Source organism: Cucurbita pepo, chromosome LG06 (assembly GCF_002806865.2).
Source record: "Cucurbita pepo subsp. pepo cultivar mu-cu-16 chromosome LG06, ASM280686v2, whole genome shotgun sequence".
NCBI classification, from domain to species: Eukaryota; Viridiplantae; Streptophyta; class Magnoliopsida; order Cucurbitales; family Cucurbitaceae; genus Cucurbita; species Cucurbita pepo.
Window position 1 is genome coordinate 7,731,571 of NC_036643.1, and position 15,339 is coordinate 7,746,909.

General features: G+C 37.2%; 2 protein-coding genes across 2 annotated transcripts; one reads left to right on the forward strand and one right to left on the reverse strand.

Annotated features, from left to right (window-relative positions):
- The first annotated feature begins 1,792 nt into the window (after positions 1-1,792).
- On the forward strand, positions 1,793-3,963 carry LOC111797307 (pentatricopeptide repeat-containing protein At1g33350-like). Its single transcript, XM_023680286.1, has 2 exons — positions 1,793-3,679; positions 3,748-3,963. Exon 1 carries the CDS (start codon positions 1,859-1,861, stop codon positions 3,449-3,451), a length of 1,593 nt encoding a protein of 530 aa, XP_023536054.1. The 5' UTR covers positions 1,793-1,858; the 3' UTR covers positions 3,452-3,679; positions 3,748-3,963.
- A 2,486-nt stretch (positions 3,964-6,449) lies between these two features.
- On the reverse strand, positions 6,450-9,128 carry LOC111797706 (protein BEARSKIN2-like). Its single transcript, XM_023680812.1, has 3 exons — positions 8,948-9,128; positions 7,154-7,449; positions 6,450-7,067 (listed from the first exon to the last, which is right to left on the reverse strand). The coding sequence occupies exons 1-3, from the start codon at positions 9,126-9,128 to the stop codon at positions 6,450-6,452; spliced, it is 1,095 nt and encodes a 364-aa protein (XP_023536580.1).
- Positions 9,129-15,339: the final 6,211 nt, after the last annotated feature.

Consider the following 15,339-nt stretch of genomic DNA (forward strand, 5'->3'; position numbering starts at 1 on the left):
TTGGGTCGCGAGTTTATTGTCGGGTCTATGAACATTATACCCTTCTCGGTTATTTCCTTTGGGTCGACCTTCTTTTGGATGGTGACAAAAATTTCAATGCACCCATCTTGGGGTTATGTTGGTCTTCCTCTTTTTCGGATGTTAGCTCAATTCCCGAGTCGTTGTTCTCTTGTATGGAGACTTGGAGTGCATTGAGGAATGCTTGATGAAGATAATAGGTCATCCTATAGGTGATTTTGCACAACAAACACGGTAAAGGTGTCGTTATATAATTCCTTTGGGGATAGGGCCCTTGGGATAATATGACGTTTGTACCCTAAAGAGGTCTATCTGTTCCACCATTTTGTCTATTGTTCCCTCTGTTTGGTCTATTGAGACCTTCAATCCACTGACTTGGTGGCTTATAAGGTTTGCCCTCAGAGATTAGGGATGAGAGATTAGGGATGGTGTACTCTTTCTTTGAAATCTAGCTTCGTCCTCAAAGTCAAGGAGTCTCTCTACAGCAGCAAGTTCAGTGACAAGATCTCGAACCTTTTGTTTGTATAACTTTATTTTGGCCTAGGGTTACAATCCTTCAACAAAGCAATATATTTTTTCCTTCTCAGACATATCCTGATGTTTAACATTAAAGTTGAGAACTTCTAAATGTAGTCTCTTATGCCTCTAGTGTGTCTCAGTTCTTGAAGTTTCCGCCTTACTATGAATTTTATATTCTCAGGGAAGAAATGAGTCCTCAATTCCCTCTTGAGATCTTCCCATGAGTTTATGGTGCATGACCCATTTTGGATATCATTCACCTTTGAGCGCCACCAGAGTTTTGCATCATCCACGAGATACGTTGTGGCGAACATAACTTTCAGGTCCTCTAAGCAAGTTCCTGTAGCTTTGAAGTATTGTTCTATATCAATGATAAAGTTTTCTAATGTCTAGCTCTTCGACACGTCCTTCAATGTGTATGATAGAACTCTCGAAGCTAACTCCACATTACAAGCTGTTCGATCGTGTGGTTCTTTCTTCTAGGGAGTCAACCTTAAACATCAATTCTTTGATTGACAACCCATCCAAGTGGTCGCCGATTGCATCCATTCCATCGAATTTTCCATTGAATTTCGTCACTCATCGTTCGAGGAAGCGGATAGTGTCGAGAATTTCCTTTAGGAAGGACATGTCATATTCAATCTTAGTGAATCGCTCGACTTGCGACTTAACCAACTATTTTAGTGTCGACATTGTTTCGGTCTTCTGATGAGACTAGAAGTTAATGAAACTCTGATATCACTTGTCACAATTGCATTTTTCTTGCAACAGACTAGTGATCGTGTAGACTTTGCTCTAACCCAGCGAACAAGCCAAACGTGTAAAATCGAATTTCACGAACAACGTTAGTGTATAATCGAGCCTCAAACCATGCTTTGAGAGAAAAAGTTTTAGAAAACGTGGTCGAGGAAAATCATTGAAAACATGTTGGAAACAAGCATTGTGAAAGTCAATTGCATTGAACCCATGTAGACAGGTAGACAAGAGAGATTATAAAGGCGAGGAGAGGTTTGATGACTACTTGGTCCCCTGTAGTACATCTTGAGACAATTCAAGCCTGACACAGACCCAAACATGATTTCGCCCAACCATCAAACAAACAAAAAAAAATATAATAGTAAAACAATGCAACATGAAATCAAATAAAGGATAGGCATACAACTATAGACAACAGCCCTTGAACTGGGAGGGCTTACACTCTATTTTTTCAACTTTTGTAAAAAAAAAAAAAAAATATATGGTACTATGTTTCCAAACCTGTCTCGTTTCATCCCAAAAACATTACTAAAATATTCGAAGTTCGTTTACACAACGAAGAATCATGGCATCTGTTCCAATCCAACCTCATTTGAATCAATTAGTTCTATCAGTGCTCGAAAAATGCAGCCATCTCAATCAGCTCAAGCAGCTCCAAGGCTTTCTCATTTCTCTCGGTCACTCACAAACCCAGTTCTACGCCTTCAAGCTCGTTCGCTTCTGTAACCTTACTCTTACTGATTTATGTTATTCTCGCTTCATTTTTGATCATCTATCTTCCCCAAATGTCTATCTCTATACTGCAATGATCACTGCTTATGCCTCGGAGTCCGATTCTAAAGCCGCGTTTCTTTTGTACCGTAATATGGTCCGCCGAGGAGATCCTCTACCCAACCATTTTATTTATCCCCATGTACTGAAGTCGTGCCCTGAGCTTTTGGAGTCCAATGGCACGAAAATGGTTCATACCCAGGTTCTGAAATCTGGATTTGGTGGATACCCAGTTGTCCAAACGGCCATTGTTGATGCCTATTCGAGATTCCGTACGGATATTGGAATTGCCCGACAGGTGTTCGACGAAATGCTTGAGAGAAGTGTAGTGTCTTGGACGGCTATGGTTTCGGGGTATGCGAGGCTTGGGGACATTGATAATGCAATGGCTTTGTTTGAGAGTATGCCTGAGAGGGATATCCCTGCTTGGAATGCTCTTATTGCTGGATGTGCTCAAAATGGATTCTTCAGTGAAGCAATTGGGTTGTTCAAAAGAATGGTATCATTGGCTTTGGAGGGTAATAAGGAGCGTGAAACCAAGCCGAATAAGGTCACAGTTGCATCTGCACTATCCGCTTGTGGACATACTGGTATGCTTCATCTTGGTAAGTGGATTCATGGTTATGTTTTCAAAACTTATCTTGGTCAAGATTCATTTATCTCAAATGCTCTGTTAGATATGTATGGGAAATGTGGCAATTTGAAAGTTGCTAGGAGAGTTTTCGATATGATTACTTTAAAAAGCTTGACATCATGGAATTCCTTGATAAATTGTCTTGCACTCCATGGTCATAGTGGAAGTGCAATTGATTTGTTCCTAGAGTTAGTTCAATGTGAGGATGGCGTGAAGCCAGATGGGGTTACTTTTGTGGGTGTGTTGAATGCTTGTACTCATGGAGGATTAGTTGAAAAGGGTTACTCATACTTCAAAATGATGAGGCAGGATTACGACATCGAGCCTCAGATCGAACACTTTGGGTGCTTGATCGACCTTCTGGGTCGTGCAGGGCGGTTTGAGGAAGCAATGGAAGTTGTGAAGGGAATGAATATTGAACCAGATGAGGTTGTATGGGGTTCTTTACTAAATGGATGCAAAATCCATGGCCGTCTAGATTTAGCTGAATACTCGGTTAAAAAGTTGATCGAGATGGATCCAGAAAACGGCGGTTATAGAATTATGCTAGCAAATATATACGCCGAGCTTGAAAATTGGGACGAGGTTCGTAGGGTTCGGAAACTTTTGAAGGAGCAAAATGCTTACAAAATACCAGGTTGCAGTTGGATTGAGGTTGATAATCAGGTTTATCAATTCTATTCTTTTGACATGTCACATCCCAATGCAGAACAAATATACAAAACCTTAGAAAGTATGATCATCTTTATGTAAAAAGCAAGAGGATATTCAGCATTCATCAGGTGAGAAAGTCGAACCACGAGAGGATCGGCAAGCTCTACCAAGCTCTTCTCCCCTTCCATTGGCACCGTCTTCCATTGACAACAGGTGCAAGACAGAGGGACGGTAGTTCGAGGCGATTGAGCGATAAGTTAGTAGGGAAGCTTTTTGGAGTTCTATGAACAAATCAAGGGCTATGTGCTAGTTCTATGGCGTTCATGGGTATGTGACTATTGTTTTACTGATGTTTACCAAGTTGTTCATGGATATCTATTAGTGTTCTATGGCAGGTGTAGAAGGATAGCTAACCTAAAGGGTGGAGGTTCCCATTTTGGGAAGATTTTGTATCAACACTTGTGATGAGTTACAAAGAAGGTTACTGGCCATAACCATTGCCCCCAAGTAAGTTCATTATCAATAATCATAGCTCGAGCTATGCTTGTTAAATTATCGATGAACTCAAAAGTTTAAGTTGATGGGTTATGATAAATTTAATTATATCAATAATTTAACGTTTCTGAATTTTGAAATAATGAACTCGAAAGTTTAAGCTATTTTCTTTTTGGCTCCATTTCTGAATTTTGTATCTTTTATGGATGGTGCTATGTTTGTAATTAAACTGTTACATTTTCTTAAAACAATTACACTGTTACTAAGTAATGATATTTTGGCTAATGAGAAAGGTTTCTCACTTAGATGTTAAAGTGTCACGGTCGTACATCTTCAACCGTTTTATATGATGATATTGACATGTTTATGACAAGGTTGAAAGGAAACTCAAGCCTCATTCACATTCTTTTGCCTAGCTTTGTGGCTTCGTTGAATCTTAGGCGAGGTTTGTCTTTGCTAATTAAGTACAACTCGTGCGGAATCTAAACTTGTTTGGTTACAAACGTAAGACGAAAAATGTGAATGGGGCTTGAATTTTCCTTAAGGCTTGTCATGAGCGTGTCAAGATCATGACATCGCACGGTTGAAAATGTACAACCGTGAAATTCATCTCAAACTATACTTCGTGTGTCTAGTCGGGCTAGAATGTCAGGAAAATGCATCCGAGGGTTGAGTGAAGACTTTACAAGTATGTCACAAGTGTTAGATTGAGTAGGACGGTTGCAAGCCAAAATAAAAATTAGCTTTGTGGGTCGAAGCTAGACTCCTTGAGGAGGAAGTCTTACCCATCAGCGGTGCACGAACCAAGTTCATCTACCAAGAAATTGAGATGTCAAATTTGAAAGAGTCGTTTGCATAAGAGGAATAATGCCAATGGGTGCTAACAAAGAAGTCAGGAGTTAGATGAGACATGCATCGACCAAGTACTAAATTGTGCACCATGCAAGTCCATATGGGTGGACGACATCGTTACGAGAAAACAATTGAATTGAGTGGGAAAGAGCTTGAGAAAATGGGTTGCTTACCCCATAGAAGTGCTTGTATTGAATTGAGTGGGAAAGAGCTTGAGAAAATGGGTTGCTTACCCCACAGTGTATTCTTTGAGCCATTGTCTAGTGCCTAAGGTGGGTAGCTTCACAATAGTGTCGAGCCCAACATTCACTCAAGAAGAGAGCATCAGGTTGGACGTAAGCGACATAAAGAACAAAATTGCAGCAAGACGAAGGAAGTGTCGGTGCAGCATTTGCATGTAAAAGTGATTAGTTGAGAAGCTAGCTAAAGTATAGTGCTAATGGAGGATTGTGTTACAAGCTTATAGACCTTGCTTCCGAAAAAGAGTTCTGGCCATGACAAAAAAATGTTAGGATACAGATTTCTATGCGACTCAACTATAGTCCTTTTAGCGACAAACATATTTCCTAAGTAGCACATAATGGTGAATCCCTCGAGTAGAGGTCCACAAGGCTATCATAGAATGGAACAAGTGTAACACCTACCTCTACCAATGTGAAGTCTAGAAGTAGGGGTGTACGTAGTTCAGGTTGAGTTGGGTTGAGAGATTTGTTTTTACTCAACCCAAAAGTTCGGGTTACCCAATCAACTAAAAAATTTACGAGTTGGGTTCGGGTTGGGTTGTNTGGTTCGAGTTAGGTTGAGTTGGGTCGTCGAATTGTCAAATATTTTTTTTTAAGTTTTATTTATCCACAATCCATAATTATTCTGCACAATCTTAGAGGAAAGATATTAAAAGTTCACAAATAAACACAAATCAATCTATAATCATTAAAAAAAAAAAATTATCTACAACAACAAGGTAAAATTGTAAGATCTTAACATAGTTCAACATTGTCATATAACTAAACACAACTAAATACCGACACTTTTTTAGAATCGGTTACTCTAAAAGTAATGAAAATACAAAGATCGATAATGGAATTAAAAAAAATAGTAAAAATGATTAGATTAAAGAAACTATATCAGACAAAAATAAAAAAAGAAATAGTAAAAGAAACTAAAAATGGAACTGAGTTAATTGAGGTTCAAGAAAAATAACCCAACCCAACCCAACTCCTATAATTCGTCTCCTGTAGCCAACTCTCAACTTACCATTTTCGAGTGGGAAATAAGTTGCAAAGATGCAATGCTATTTACTCGAGCAAATACTAACCCGAACAACTTCTATGATCGAGAGTTTTCTCTTATCTAGGACAACTCGTCTTTTTTAGAGTACAAGCATGTCCAACAAAGCTCCATTTTAGTTCAATTGTAGTTTACATGTCGACGATACACTTGTTACGTATAACATACCCTCCAAATATTTTTCACGATGGTATGAAATTTCCTTCATAACTTTACATTTGGTTTCATCTCAAAACGCTCGTACTAATATTGATGATATCGTCTCTCACTTATATACCCACGATCTTCTCTTTATTTAACTGATACGAGACTTCGGTCATATTCCAAATAAAAAAAATATTATTTAGAATGTTAAACCGAACATTTTTCACAATCAATCAAACCAAAATGAAATTCAAAACAAATAAATTCATCCCCAGCTTCTGTTATCATAGCCAGTATATAAAACAACAACATCCTTAAATTATTTAGCGTACCTCCAAAAGTCCATCTCTCCCCTCATCGAAAGCTGATTGATTTGGCTAATCGACGACAACCCGTGTTCGTCCTCATACCTCACATCCTTAGACGAATCCTCATTCCCAAGATGAGACGTAACGAGCCGATCCAACATGGCCCAAGGCTCGGTCATACTATCGGCCGGTTGGCTAGTTTCGGGATTAGACATCAGCTGCTTCACCATGAGCGGAGTGTCCGGTGGCAGCGATGATAGGGCCGGGTAGTCGTAGGCCTCGGAGGCGTCGCCGAGGGACTTATGGTTGCTGTTCATGGTAGAAATGTTGGGGTGAAAGAGGTGATGGGGGAAATGGGAAGGTGGGGCTGTGGATGGCATGTAGTGAAGGGCTAGGTCCGATTTGTTGAGCTCGAATGTGGGCAGGGACGCGTAATTTTGGTGTGGTTGGCGGAGTTGGTATTGGGATTCTCTATGCATGAAGGTGCGTGGTGTGGTGATTGAGGCGGATGATTGGGCGTTGTTTAGTTGCGGGTCGGAGTTAGCGCTAGACCCTCCTCCTCCGTCTTCGTTTGTCACTTTGAATAGATTCTTCTTCTTGAAAACCCGACAAACCACCCACCCGTCCTCCTACGCAAATAAGAAGTCGGGTCATAAGTTTAGTTTTTAAATTTTGAGATTTGTGTAAGTAATAGGAATGGAGATGGGTGACTCACAGAGTTATTGAAGTGAGGATCATCGGTGTCTTCAAGACGATATTCNTCTTCGAGACGATATTCGTGCATGATCCAATCAGTCTTCTGGCCGTGAGGAGCTCGACCACGGTAGAACACGAGGGTTTTGCGCATCCCGATCTTCTTGTAAGAGTTGCGAATGCACTTGTCTCGGCCCGTGGCCTTCCAGAAACCGGCGTTAGTGGCTCTATTGGTTCTTGATCCTGTTGGGTACTTCCTATCCTTATGGCTGAAAAAGTACCACTCGTTTTGTGGCGTCGATCCTATCCTGCATTTCTCTGTTACCATATAAAAAATTCAATAACATGTAAAACTTTATTTTGATATCACTTTTAACATAAAAGTATTTAGGGTTTTTTCTTCAAAACCACTACCATATAGGGGTCTTTATATGACCTGAGTACCTAATCAACTCGAACTATAACTCAAACAATAAAAATTGGGTTGTGCTAGATTTTTTTCGACTTGGGTCGAGTTGAATCTTTAGAAAATTGAAATATTTGAGTCAATTCATAGGTTGACATTTTTTTGGTCCCGACCAGCTCAAAAATAGGGTTACAACCCAACCCTGATCTAGTCTTAAAAGATTATTACGAAGATTAAGAATACTCGACTTGACTCGTGATTGTTTAATATTTAAAGTCTATGAGATTTTAATTATTTATGTAATATAAGTAGGATATTTTAAAAAATAATTAAAAAAACAACCTTACAACCCAACCCTATCCAACCCGAAAATAAATAATTGAGTTAAACTGCTCGGGTCACTAACCCAACCATCTCAAAATTTCGAGTTGGTCTAAAAAAATTCCAATTCAATCCAACCCGTGTATATTCCTACTATCACGAGGGTTAATTCTATATAATTTCATCACCTAACTCGACATCGAAATTCACAAACGTCTCTTTGACCATTGAATCAATCCGAACGATTTCAACCTAAAAATTATTAATTTAAAACATATTCTTACATCTAAAAATGTGATCATTCTTGAATTTATCATGGAAAGTTCTTCTTTTTCAAACCAAAAAATTAAAAAAAAAATTAAAAAAATCAATAAGAAAAGTAATGCATAGATAAATGGGAAGATTTGAGATGCACAAATCACAAGAAAATAATTAGCATAGCCATTATAATTTATTCATCTAAACCCTCAAATAGTCAAAAAAAAAGATGAACTCCCACGAGCACCACCACCACCAGTTTCTTCACGTTGCCGCCGAGAATTAATATCATCATAAATTTTAGTTTATTAATTCAAGACATCAATAATTTAGCATAACAAATGATTGAGTATCATGTTAATTTGTAATTAATCATATAGATGGTTAGTTGAATACGACTCTCTTGTATGATATTGTCCACTTTGAGTGACTCTCATGGCTTTGCTTTCGGCTTCTCTAAAAGGCTTCATACCGATGTACATAGTATTCTTTGATTATAAACCCATGATCATCCCTAAATTAGCCAATGTGGGTTCTAGGCTGACAATACTTTGTTAGACATTTGAGGATTTATGTTTAGGGCATGACTCTGATACTATGTTAGATGAACACGACTCTCTATAATGGTATGATATTGTCCACTTTGAGCATAAGCTCTCATGACTTTGCTTCGGGCTTTTCCAAAAGGCCTCATACCGATCGAAATAGCACGGGACTTTACTCATAATTTCCATCAAAATGCATGCCATTGAGGGTATGCAAGAAATTTTTATAGAAGCAAAATTAGAAAGAAAATTCAAGATGAACGTTGTTGTTGTTATAGTTAATTACCTTGTAAGTCCCACGGTTCGATCTTGTTCAAGTCGATCTCTCGAATGACTTCCATGTCGAACTTTTGAAACGACACCTTCTTCTTCAAGTAGTAATGAAGGAGCTCTTCATCGGTAGGATGAAACCTAAAACCCGGCGGAACGCCGCCACCACCGCCACCGCTGCCGCCCGAGGAGCCCATTTATATGGTGTAATGATAACTATCCTTGTAAGGAATTAGGAGTGGAAGATGATGAAAGGGTATAAATATGAAAGGAGAGTCAAAAGGGGGGAAGAAGAGAAGAGGGTTATAATTGAAAAGGGAAGCGTTGACGGCGGAGACTACGGCGGAGGGGATGGTTAAAGCTATCGTAGAAAGGAAGCATAGGGAATGAGGGGATGCTTTTTCTCATTTGCTAGCTGTAGTTTACTACACAACGGACTGTGATATCTCTTCACCTCCATTTTAGGAGCGTGTGCCTCCAAACCATTTTAATTAACTCCTATCATATACTTGTACTCCAAATTAATAATTACTCGGAACCATACATTTTATGGATTTATATGACTCGATAACCCAAGTTTGAATTATATTTTTTTCGATTTGGATTGGGTTGAATTGAATTTTTCGACGATTGAAAATTCAGTTCGGTTTGTGGGTTGATAGTTTTTTGGTTAGGTCAACCCGACCAACCTAGAAATAGGGTTACAATCCAATCCGACACTACTTTTAAAAAGAATAAGAATATGAACGTTTGTAATTCATGTTAGTGATATCTGTGACTTATAAATATTTGATATTTGAATCTTATAGATTTTAGTTATTTGATTCCGTTTGTGGGTTGATATTTTTTTCGTCATATCAACCCGACCAACCTAGAAATAGGGTTACAACCCAACCCTACCCTACTTTAAAAAAAGAATAAAAATATGAACAACAGATGTTAGTGATGTTTGTGACTAATAAATATTTGATATTTGAACTTTATAGATCTTAATTATTAATGTAACATGTATGGTGAACCAACCCAACCCGAAAATACAGGGTTGGATTTGGTTGAGTTGGGTTGTGAACTTTATTCGGGCTACTCAGATCACCAGCCCAACCAACTAGAAATTTTAGGTTGGTCTAAAAGATTTTTCAGCTCAACTCATATAAACGTGGAGCGGTTATTAATACAAGTATCCAAAGTATGAACGAAAGTTTTCATTGACAAAAGTTAAAAAAAAACTATTACTTGAACCCTAAATTTATAATTTTGTTCATGTTTGGGAGACATAAATTCTTTAAGCTGTCTATCACACAAGAAAACGATGGATAAGAGAATATGAAGCAAAGATCTCACCAAGAAGCTATAATAGAAGTGAGTTATCCATTCATGTAAAAACTCAAGCTCACCGCTAGTAGATATTGTTTGTTTTGGCCTATCACGTATCGCCCTCATCCTCACAGTTTTAAAATGCGTTTGCTATGAAGAGATTTCCACATACACCCTCATGAGAGCTCAGTCCAGTGTCTACTCTGATGCCATATATAACGCCCATCGCTAGCAAATATTGTCTACTTTTGCACGTTACGTATAGCTATCAGCCTCACAATTTTAAAATGCAACTGTAGGGAGAGGTTACCACACCCTTCTAAGGAATGCTTCGTTCTCCTCTCCAATCGATATGAGATCTCACAGTACTCCTCCATTTCTTGGTTATCACGACATGCATTATAGTTTCATGTTCATCCTTATGCTAACGTTAAATCTTACCAATTACCTCTCAACCCTATTTTACCCACTTGAAAAACCTATCTATTGTATTTTTTTTTTCCGCCCTTTGCCCTAAACCAAGTACATGTTTGGAGACTAAATTTAACTCATCTAGACGAAACCAAAAGGGATTGAATAAAAAATTTCTAAAGCACACGGAGACCAAGTTAAAATTTTACTCAAACTCGAGACCAAATTTATAGGTTAACCCAAAAAGAGACGAGTTGTAAGAGTAAAACATAGGGTAAAATAGGGTTGACCTAAGTGAAAAAAGTAAGCAACAATGTCAACGCTAACGTGAAGGGATTGCATGCACATAATATATGTAAGTAAATGAGAGGAGAGTGTAGTACACGCGCCAGCTTGGGAATTAGGGTTTGAATGTGAATACATATTATTAATAATTAGGGTTAGCAATTTGAAAGGAGACCAATAAACGATCCCAAGAGAGGAAAATAATGAGTACTAAAATACGCATTAGATTGCTCCCAAAGCAATGTTACTTATATATATAATTATATAATATGATCTTGGGATATTCGCTACTATATTCATATGGTTAATTAATTAAAAACCCAATGTAGAAGGGGTAGTGAAAAGAGGGAGCAATAATGTTCATATGGGTGGGATTTGGTTCTTTAGGTTATAGTTGCTATTGGTTGCACATGTGATCGACCATATAGATCGCCTTATGACCTAAATTTTACCATTTTTGCCATGCCCGACGCCCCTCGTGCACTCCTTTCCTCTCGCCTTCTGCTTTTGTCAACGCCTAATAAGCGTTTATAATTTTGACTATTTTAAGCTTCTGTCTAGAACGTTTGGAGATTTAAGTAGGGAGTTTAAGAACTGTGTTTGGATTCCGTGATTTAGGGTACCTATATGAGAAGATTGGTAAAATAATTATCTTAGGGAAGATGATCTTATAGATCTCGAAAATCCTAAACAGAAAATATTTTGATTAGAGGATACTGTAATTCTGTCTTAAAAATAAGGTCGATGTTAGAGATTGGATCGATGTTGATGGTGACATGAACAGTAATCAAATTACTAAAATTGGGGGTAAATAATTTTCAACTAATTGAAAGCCAAGCCGAGTTGACTCTCCCGGGTAGTCTCATGTCTCCTTTCAAACAAATCGTATGTTTTTTTTTTGAATTACGTGAGAATTGTAGCTCTTCTAAAGTTATATAAAGGACGAAAGACCGAGGGACAGACTGCAGCCCTTTCCTTCGGTAGCTCTTTAGGCTCTTTTCTTTCTAAGAGGGCCGAGAATCAAGAATTTTCCTTCTTTCACGGTAAACAAAGGAATAATGTTATTCAAAGAAGAATCTTTCATCAGCGAGAATAGCATAACTCTTCAAGAAGATTTATGGAAACTAAAGATATATGTCATCTGTTCTATTACCGTGAATTTAGATAGGACTTCTTCTTTCCTTTCTTGATTACCTTCCTCGCCAAACTCCCTTGGAGGATTATCTTAAAAATAAAATAAAAAGGTCAAAATTAGATATTAAACAAGACTTATAACGACCTATTTTTACTATTAAAATAATATTGGTACTACATGCGTGACATGTATAATATATGCGAAAAATCGTTCAGAAATATTCAGATACAAATGATCCCATGGACTTAATCGTTCACAAAATTCATTTAAAATAAAAGTAAACATCAATGAAGTAGTGAAAATGAAATAACAATAATTTCAAAATAATGAAAACATTATAATCTAATATAATGATTACAACTTGAATGGAAAATGCAACTATCCTGATTCTGTTTTCGTGGCCTACACAACGACGCCATCAACTTTATATGGGTATCTTACATTTTACCTGAAAAAGAAGTAGCATGTGACTTGAATACTTAAAAATACTCAATAAGTAGCCTCATTGTTCGGGTCAGAACATACAATCATAGTGGGACCTACAGAATATCATGGCTTTGGTCTCTACTTTACCATCCGAGTAGAATTGTTTGTGTAGTACTTCTTTACATACGATCCACACATGCACACATGGACCTACCAAGCGGGCTCATATATGTATCCCATGAGTCTGCCTATTGGGCTAGCATAGACTAACGCTATCGGAAGCCATATAGGTAAAGGAGCGTGCATAATATCATGATATACATGATATAGTAGTGTACACATCTATACTATTCAAAACAATGAAGTATCTCGATACACGTGACATACTTATCATACAAAATGCATAAGGTACCCGTAGCTTTAAATCATAACATAAACTTATGATGCAACTCATACTTCCATTGTTTTTATGATATAACGTCTATGTGAGACCTATATACATAGTACTTATCATATCTTTTATGATTAACATATATGACTTATTAATGTCTCATAGGCATAGAGTGAACATGTTAACATAGTTTATATGGCGTGACATATGGAGGTTCACGCATCATACAACATAGTTCCATAATATAACATAATTATATCACAACTTGTATCATAGCATAAACATAACATAACACACATTAAATAGTCATAAAACATAACACGTGCAGGGGCCACAGAGCAGATGTCATGTCATTTATACATCATACAAGTCATTCAGTAAAACCAATTACCTAATTGGCCAAAGCCAAAGTTACTAAGCTCCATTAATACTAGCTTAAAGCTCTTCCTGAAACCTAATTCTACTTGAGGAGTATCGTGACATTGAGTTAAGGCATAATAAATGACTAAATTCACTTAACACTTGGAGATAAATCAACTTTTGGCTTAATAATAATTTAAATTGACCAAACAATGGTTTACTGACCTCAAACGCTTATGAAAGTGTCATAAAATGACTATCAAAGAGTCAAAAAGAGTTCGAGTGTATTGACCAAAGCCAGATCAACCGAGAATTCGAGTTGGAGCTGTTAAAACATAGATTCTCCGACTGGATTTGAATCGTCAAAGTGTGACTCAATAGGCCAAGGTATCTCTCTTTTATATTAGAGTCCAACTCCCCCTTTCTCAATCTAATAGATGTAAGAACTTTTCTTTATTTTATTTTCTTTTTTCGTTTCTTATAAGATGCAACTTAAAATCCAACTATTTCTAAGACCGAGGCATTGCTATTATAAATATTGAGACTTTATCCAAAGTAATATGTGTAAGCTAGTGAATGCAATAACCACCGCTACTCAAATGGCGGTGTGACCTTATGTTATCTTTGGTAAATCTAGAAAAAATATCATGACATAACCTTGCAAGCTATTGAATCTCTTAGTGCCCCTCAGATTAATTGAATAATGGTTTGGATATATCCTTTAACAACTCTTCCACGTGACCGACCACCTTGAAGAACTTAAACAATTTCATCAATAACTTAGTACAAAATCCAAATTAAGCATGGGCAAATAATCTCATTTTTNAGATGGTTGTAGGGATAATCTACCTGCCATTAATGAAGCATGGGATCAACTTTCCCTATGGTCTAAATCTTAAAACACTTTTCATTCGGGACATTTTCAAGAATACATTATGGCCTATCTCATGATCCAACACACCAAGACTTTTATTGTTTCAATATAAAGTTTTGAACAACGTCACACCAATAGTCGTTTGATATCTTTGGTTGGAAGTGATTTCTATAAGATGCAACTTAAAATCCAACTATTTCTAAGACCGAGGCATTGCTATTATAAATATTGAGACTTTATCCAAAGTAATATGTGTAAGCTAGTGAATGCAATAACCACCGCTACTCAAATGGCGGTGTGACCTTATGTTATCTTTGGTAAATCTAGAAAAAATATCATGACATAACCTTGCAAGCTATTGAATCTCTTAGTGTCCCCTCAGATTAATTGAATAATGGTTTGGATATATCCTTTAACAACTCTTCCACGTGACCGACCACCTTGAAGAACTTAAACAATTTCATCAATAACTTAGTACAAAATCCAAATTAAGCATGGGCAAATAATCTCATTTTTCTTGGGTAAATATGAGGTAGCACACTAACCTTTTGATGTTACCTTAGTACTCCGACTAGTCATCTCTCCATAACATCATTAAATTTTACTAACCTTCATGCATCATCTATGATATCTTTATACTACGGTTGAGGCCAGCCAATTCTTTAGCTTCAGAAAGCTCTTCCCACAATCTTGTCTTAAGTATGAGTTATGCTTCTGTGAATGAACTGAGTCAAGATTGAAACATTCGAATAAACCTTCTACATCATGAAAACGAGAGAGCTTAAAATTTTATGTCTCTGTAAGTCTAGACCAACTACAAATTGTTCCTCATTAAAACTAGTCCGTTAGACCACATTCTTTAATATTTAGTGTCCAAGAAAAACACTTCTGTTCATCCAAGAGTTACACTCTGAGAGCTTGTTATGACGCTCATTATATAGAAATATCAAGTTTACTTAAGGGCTCATTTTGTTACTCCTGTTAGACCTTGATTAAACTACTATGTTCAAGATACACACTAATACAACTAGTCTAAGAACCTCCTTAAAGATCTAGTTCATGAAAATTATACAAGTGGTGGGCATCAGTCAGTCCAAAGATCTCGCAGTTACTCATAACAACCATGTTGAAACTTGAAAAATTCTTAACATGTACGCCTTAATCATTCAGAGACATAAACATTTCTTTATATGAATAAATACTTGTCACATG